The 7,726-nt window shown below is 41.7% G+C and overlaps 1 protein-coding gene across 1 annotated transcript; it reads left to right on the plus strand.

The window, feature by feature from the left end:
* The first annotated feature begins 1,679 nt into the window (after positions 1-1,679).
* Positions 1,680-7,365, plus strand: LOC140121842 (cystatin-like). Its single transcript, XM_072141928.1, has 3 exons — positions 1,680-1,966; positions 4,638-4,751; positions 7,126-7,365. Exons 1-3 carry the CDS (start codon positions 1,760-1,762, stop codon positions 7,210-7,212), a joined length of 408 nt encoding a protein of 135 aa, XP_071998029.1. The 5' UTR covers positions 1,680-1,759; the 3' UTR covers positions 7,213-7,365.
* Positions 7,366-7,726: the final 361 nt, after the last annotated feature.

Genomic DNA, 7,726 nt, shown 5'->3' on the forward strand with positions numbered 1-7,726 from the left:
TTCTAGGGAAAGGGGGTGATTTGAATTTTTAATATTTTATTTTTATTATTTTTTTTTTACTTTTTTTTGCCTCCTACATTATACTGCAATACTGCTGTATTGCAGTATATGGCATTTTTGCAGGTCATTCATTACAATGAACCACTGGCTCATTGTAACGAATCTGCAGAAGCCATTTAGCCTCGGGACAAACAAAGTTATTAGCGGTGGGGGTTTGCTGCATTATGCAACAACCCCCACCCTTGTATGAAGAGGACTCAGCCCGTGAGCCCTCTTCATACATTCCCTGCACCTCTGCGCCGTAGAGCAACGGCGCAGAGCGTTAAGGGGTTAAAGGGGTATTCCCATGAAGACAAAATTCTTAGTTATATTCAGGATAACAAACTAACACATTCCCTAATTCACTGTTAGTAACAAAAAGCATTTTACAGACACAAGTCCAACCTGTTACTCAGTTATGGATTTTTAAAGGCGGGAATTAAAAAACTAAAAAGCAAAAATGAAAAAGGGCATCGGCGTGAAGGGTTTAATCTTTCATACATAAAAGAAATTGAAAACTAAAAGGAGGGTTATAAATGTAATGGGAAAGGAGTCATGAAAGCACTAAGCAGGGGCATAACTACAGGGATAGCAGCCATAGCATCTGCTATGGGGCCCACAGTGTCAGGGGGCCCAGGCAACTGCGGTATTGTATGTGAATATGCTATATGTGATGCATATATGCTCTAAATGTGTATGCATATGTGCTGTGTATGTGTTGTATGTCTGTGTATATGATGCATGGGTGCATATGGTTATGTATGTATGTGCATATATATGGTGTATGTATATTTTTAAGGGGTAAATGGGGCCCCATTCAGAAGTCCACTATGGGGCCCTGCCTCTCCTAGTTATGCCACTGGCTGTTTATTATTTCTTATTTTTAAAGTTCTGTAGGTTTGTTCTTAAACTGAATTTGTATGTAAGCTGGAACTGTATATTTTATAATTGTAGCCCCAGCCAAATTTTTTTGGTCTCCGTGACAACTCAACTGGATTTTAAAAATGTTGGGTTGTCATAAAATCCGGGATTAACAATAAATCTAAACTGCAGACACCTGTGATAAGTGTTACATCTGATCATTGTATCCTGGGACTAAAGTACAGTAAATTACCAACATCCAGAGGTCCGTTTGTAACTATGGGTCATCTGTAAGTCGGGTGTTCTTAAGTAGGGGACTGCCACTTAGTTATTAAGATGGACGTACAATGCACAATCTTCCCATATTTACACACCCACAGACTGTATGACACGACTATAATATGTTGTGTGAACAAGGCTTTGTTTGGTGAGAATTGGCTCCCAGCAAGGCCTGTGCTAATAAACATGGCAAAGTGCATTTTATCGTGACAGTCTTCAATGTTATGTTTTTCACCCACTTCCTATATCCAGTTTGGCTTTTGCAATGTAACAATGTACGGGTCACTGCCCCCTTTCCTCTCTCTCGCGTGACCCTGCGTATTTGTCCGTTTTGTGCAAAATGAATCTTTACTTTGGGCAAATTCTCGTTTCTTCGCCTGTATACATCTCTTCTCTATACATAATTGCTGCGACACATAACGGAAAGCTAAGCAATAAGTATATCACCGAAATAATGGCGTGACGAGCCCTTTCACCACGGGCAGACAAGAGGTGCGGTGCCCACACTAAACATGGCGGCCGCATTCCTGGGAGAAGCCACCTCCCTGTATACGCAGTGCCCTGCGACCCCCGGACAGTCATGGCGCGGCTGTGTGTTGTGCTGGCGGTGCTCGTCTGCTTGTCTGCTATCACACAGGCAAGCCAATTATTAGGAGGATGGGAGCCATTGGATGTTGACTCCGCAGGGGTGAAACAGGCTATGGAATCTGCATTATCCCAGTATAACAAGCAGAGCAATGACATGTTCCAGTACCGGGCGGTGAAAGTGAACAAAGCCAAAAAACAGGTCAGTGCCCGATCAGGAGGCTCCTGGGACCGCAGTACTTGTGCGTAGCGGGGCTGAGCGTTACAGTACTGGGGTGGTACAAGGGTACTAGCAGGGGCTGTGTAGTGACTGTATATGGCTGGTGCTTTGTCCTGCCATGAAGTGATTACTGGGCAGATTATCTGTGGCTCAGCAGAGAACATTGCAGAGCTGGATGTGTTGTGATGCCCTGCAGAGCTCACCCTCTTAACCCCTTACTACTATAAATCATGTAGCCCTCCGCCAGTATTTTCTGTGATTTTGCACATTTTAGGCTTCCTAAGAAATGCAGTTTTTTCCAAATATCAGGAAAAGTAGTAAAACTCTCCCATGGGTTCACGAAGAGGGCTCTTTGAGTTCTTTGAACTTTTGGTCGGTATTCACACCGAGAAAAAAACCTTCAGGAGGCACCACTACGTTTCATATCTCTAAATGTATACATGAGTTGTGCCATCAGCACAGCTCAAAAAGGTGAGTGTAATATTTTACACTACTGTCACTCAACGATTACTGGAAGATAACCTGCACATTGAGAGCCCCTTGGCTCTCTTGTTTGTTTCATTTTAGGCTTCCTGAGATACACATGTGGATTTCCTCATAATTCCTGACATATTCTGTAGCTTAGGATAGTCTGTTGTTATCACTCGCTCATTCTTTTCCACGTCGAGGCTTAAAACCTACTGTTGTCTATGCAAGGAGGTTTCACAAAACTGCGTATAGTCAAGTTTCTGCCACGTCCTTCAAAACTCACTATAGCACATTGCAACACCCTCGCCGATGCAATGGCGAGGGAGTGTTTGCGAATACGTCCCACCTGCATGTATCCACATTAAACTACATGGTCCTGATAGGACATAGGGGATATTGCAGTGGTGAATCCTGCCTGGCAAGGCAGAGGTTAAGTATTTTGTATGATGCAAGATGCTATTGTCCAATGATATGTGTTACATCCTGTGCTCTGTAAGCTGAGATGTGATTGGAGGAGCAGCCACCACCTGACCAAAGGGAGGTAATAAAACCTCTGGCCAGGAATGTTCTGGAGGATTATTCGAGTGGGGAATTAGAGAGATGATTCTAGTGTGGAATCCTAGAGATCAGTGAGTGAGTGAGGAATCTCTGTCTAGCCCATACCAGAGCAGGAAGAGCTTAGCCCCTGCCTCTGAAGAGTGGAGTATTAGACTAGAGTTAGTGTAGTGAGGAAAAGGGGTATCATCTTACCTTTAAAGGTGATACCTGAAGCCCTACAGGACAAGCTGAAGCTTCCTACCAGGACACAGCTGCCTCCCAGCCTGCCCTCTACATCCAGGCTGGTGAACTATCTCCTGAGGCTCCCTCCAATTCACATCTCAGCGCTCCATCTACCTGTTAAAGGCATGTTGCTGCGGTTCCTGCCGGTTCAAATAAAGAACTGTAAGTTGTTTTCTTCAACTTCTGTCTCCGTCTGGTCCCTGCTAATACGGCTGCCTTCATCACCGGCACCCTGTCCATCACCCAGAGACTCACACTCGGGACATTAAGGGGTTGCCCCAGGGAGATCCGCTATAGCGGCCTCTCCCTCATCTTTTCTTGCCAACACCACCCTGATGGAGACCTGCCAGGCTGTAGGACAGCCCTCCGGTTCCCCCGTACCAAGCACCATGACAATAGCGTGCTTAGGCCGCAACCGCCAGCCACTCCGGTACCGCGGGCCCCGGCTGTCTCCAGGCCTCACCTCAAGGGCTAGGCCCCGGTGGGGGATGTTGCAACATGTTCAGGTTTTATACGTATAAGACAGCTTTATGTCAGCCAGGTACTGTAGCATCCTGGTCGTTCCAGAGCGCTCTGCATCATAACTACCCCTGATGCAATAAGTTCAGGTCATAAGGCCGTGACTAGTCCAAGAAATGTGGCAGAAATCTGGAACATGTTTCTCCCGCTAAACATAGTCTTGTAAAAAAAAGAAAAAAGCTACATTCACATCATGGGGGAGACTTATCACTGCTTCTACGCCAGTTTTCTGAATTTGCGATTCTTAAAACGCATACGTCACCTCCACGCCATGTGGCCAAAGATTTTCAAAACCCAGGTTTTTATGCAAATATATGTTTTACCTGGAGGCGTGCAAGAGGCTTGGCCCTTTTGATGTATGCCGGAGCGCGGTCACTATCATACAATCTTGCATCGGCATATAGCCCTCCCTTATTCCTAGACAGATAAAAACGAGGTGTGAGCCTATTCTTATCCTAAATTGTAATAGTATTTAGGCTCTGTTCGGGATGAAATGATGCACTTCATTACAATATTCTATTGTGTGTTTCAAGAAGTAAACTTTTGTATACAGACCAGACGGAGGTGAACACGGATAGTCCAGTGGAGGTATATGGATAGATGTACAATGCATGTGTGAACCTTTTATGGCCTACATGCAGATTATGTTTAAAAACCTAACCTCATGTGCACTGCATATTAACCAGTCCAAAACAGGTCTTGTTCTAAGTTTTTCATGTGGACTTTGGGTCCATATATGATGCTGTATGAGGCTTATCTATGTTTAGACGCTACCAGATATTTGGTGGATTCAGAATCTGATGAACTTCAAAATGTCATTATGGTAAGTATGTACATCTTGTACTATAGTCAACATGTAAGATTTCTTCCTTCCTCTCCAAAATAGGTTGTATCTGGAATAAAGTACATATTGGATGTGGATGTTGGACGGACAAACTGTAGGAAGCCAGCCACAAATGCAAATGCCTGTCAACTCCATACAGATCCTACGCTTGCTAAGGTATTGTCCAGCTTTAGAATTTATTTTCCCCTTATTTATTTTCAAGTTATTTCTGTTCTGATCTTACCTTCTGGTAGGTCATTATATTTGGATGGGTATGTATGACAGATGAAATGCAATTTGTGAACCGCAACAGAGCTGCAGTAACCCTGCTCTGTCAGTACATAGAAAACTGAGGTTGCTTCAATCTCTGTTCAGGGGCTGGAAGTTGCTGTGGGCAGCTGATTGATATGAGTCTGATGTTGGTGTCAATGTATGATATGACCTTTTATTAAAATGCAGCTCATGCTTCATATACGTTACTTTGAGTACATAGGGCAATACTAGGTAGAAAAAAATAGCTTTATAATATAGAAATCTAAACATCTGTAACAAGATCTTAAAGAGAAGCTGTCACATTTTCGCATATACAGCTAGTGACAGGTTCCTGTAGAGCCCTGTTAATTTATTGACCTCCTTTTAGATAAAAATAGTTTCCCTCATATCCCCAGAAATAAACTTTATTTTATATCCCTGGCATCAAAGAAGGCTTGTCATGCTCGGCCGGCCCCTCCCATCTCTCTTCCGAGCATGTCATGTGACCAGAGTGACAGCATCAAAGGTACTTTAGCCTTCTAACATTAGCAAACTGTAGACCAGGCATATATCTGATCACATGAAATCACAGCAGCCTCCATGAACTTCTACTCTTCTCCATCCTCCAGGAAGGCATGCTGTAATTTCATGTAATCAGATACATACATCGGGTAGATGTTGAAAATGTTATAGGACCATAGATGATGTCAACCTGGTCCTTCCCAGTGATGAAACAGAGATATCCATACAGCAGAATATCATAGCCTGTCAATCAATAACAAGGAGGCAGGGCAATGCAAGTAATTGTTTTACATGTGTGACTCACTAGTGATGGACTCTCATCATGTGAGTTGCATATAAGTTTAGAAACTGATTTCTGTAACATTGCAGCCATGGAAAGGAACAGTTTAGGGATAAGGGCAATGATTTTTAATAATAGTTTTAAATGAGGTCTTTATTTTGGCTGGGTTAGTTTGCATGACAGGTTCTCTGTTAAATATGTTTTTTTTTTTTCCGTTAAACTCACAGATACGCTGTATTCCTGCAGGTTACAAGTAGACACAGATACTGTACACCACTCTCCATTTTTCTGATTCCTAAAACTTCTTCAGAGAAAGATTGGTACTGTAGATTAAGATCACATCTTCATGTTTAGTAGATTATGAACAAACTGTTTGTTTTTACTATTATATCAGGACACGTTGGGTACTTGAACACTTGTACAGTATAAATTGTGAATAAACTTCCTCTCTTTTAGTGAAATAGAGACTGCCATATGACGGCCATTGTAGTCCCATACAGCATTCTCCCTTTCAGCTGTCAGGGAAACCAATTGGCGCCCATGGACAGTTGCTGCATAGGTGCTGGAGCAGTCATAGTTTTTAGGAAAATATTAATTAGAACTGGTTTATATTCTCTGCTAGCAGTAGTACCTGGCATTGCCAAAGATAGTAAATAATTGCTCTTAGCTATACCGTAAATGAATGGGTTAACAAAAAATATTTCGGACATAAAAAAAAATCAAACCAAAAACTGAAATTTGCGTTGCTCCTGATCCGTACATGTTCACACTACCTTCCCTGGTTCTTGTAACCGTGCTATTTCTCCTGGTGGGGCCCTACATTGAGATTGGTGTCATTAGAAGCTGGCCCTGCAGTGTTGTGATGTTAATTCTGCCACGTGTTTATACGTATATACGTGATTTCCTTCCTAGAAATGTGTCCAAGCTTTGAATAAATAGTGTTTGTCTGTCTTTTCATCCCTTGGAGCATGGGATTGTGGGAGATAATTCAAGAAGTACTTGCAGATATGTAGTGTATGTCGCACTGGATGTGACTGGAATATCGGAAATGATATAACTGCAGATTGATATTCCAACCACATCCAGAGCTGTAGTCATCTGAGATCATATAACGGTAAATGATTGCAGCTCTGGATGTGATTGGATTTGTGACTGGAGTATTGGATATATTACGGCAAGGATAACACTGCAGCTTTGGATGTGACTGGAGTATCAGAGATGATCTAATGTCTCTGCCTTGGGTAATCATCACAGTTTTTAATCATAAGCTGTCTTATGATTACATACCAAGAGTGTAATCTATTGCCTATAGCATCCACTGAGAGCTCATTAAAATGACCTGTTGCAAAATAGAAGCTGAGCTGTGATCAACATTGTAACCTTGTCCTGTAACTTGTCTTCATCCATAAACCATGATGTAATTGAATTAGTAATTTGATGATCAGAAAGGCTGCTATATTAAAGTGCTAATTTTTACTTATTTTCTATTTGTTTTAGATTTCTACTTGCACTTTTGAAGTGTTTGTGAAGCCTTGGATGGGAATCTCTAAGTTGATAAATCATTCATGTGCTAGTTCCACCTAATAAGGCGGCTAACAAGGTGTTTTATTCAGTTATTATAGCATACACTATGGTGAGATTGGTCACCTGTAGTTTTTAACTTCAATAAAAACTTATTGTAAAAATGAACTATATAATGTTTAACCATAATAAAGTTAACCAGTTTCTTCTCAGAAAGTTACCTCTCCCTTATGCGTGTAATGCTCTGATGACCAAATTTCTGTTCCAGCAAGCAAACTTTGATACACAGTTGCATGCAATATATATTAGTACAGACCAAAAGTATGGACACACCTTCTCATTCAAAGAGTTTTCTAAATTTTCGTGACCATAAAAATTGTAGATTCACACTGAAGGCATCACAACTATGAATTAACACATGTGGATAACAAAAAAAGTGTGAAACAACTGAAAATATGTCTTCTATTGTAGGTTCTTTAAAGTATCCACCTTTTGCTTGGATTACTGCTTTGGAAACCCTTGGCATTCTTCTGGTAGTCACCAGAAAAAGTTTTTCACATCACAGGTCTGCCCTGTC

Source organism: Engystomops pustulosus, chromosome 3, assembly GCF_040894005.1.
Source record: "Engystomops pustulosus chromosome 3, aEngPut4.maternal, whole genome shotgun sequence".
Classification (NCBI taxonomy): Eukaryota; Metazoa; Chordata; class Amphibia; order Anura; family Leptodactylidae; genus Engystomops; species Engystomops pustulosus.

What these genes read in the sequence shown, in the direction of transcription:
- LOC140121842 (XM_072141928.1), top strand. Translation starts at nt 1,760, where the DNA reads ATGGCGCGGCTGTGTGTTGTGCTGGCGGTGCTCGTCTGCTTGTCTGCT. An exon ending in TGAACAAAGCCAAAAAACAG is followed by an intron (nt 1,967 to 4,637) that starts GTCAGTGCCCGA and finishes TCTCCAAAATAG; the next exon opens with GTTGTATCTGGAATAAAGTA. An exon ending in CAGATCCTACGCTTGCTAAG is followed by an intron (nt 4,752 to 7,125) that starts GTATTGTCCAGC and finishes TATTTGTTTTAG; the next exon opens with ATTTCTACTTGCACTTTTGA.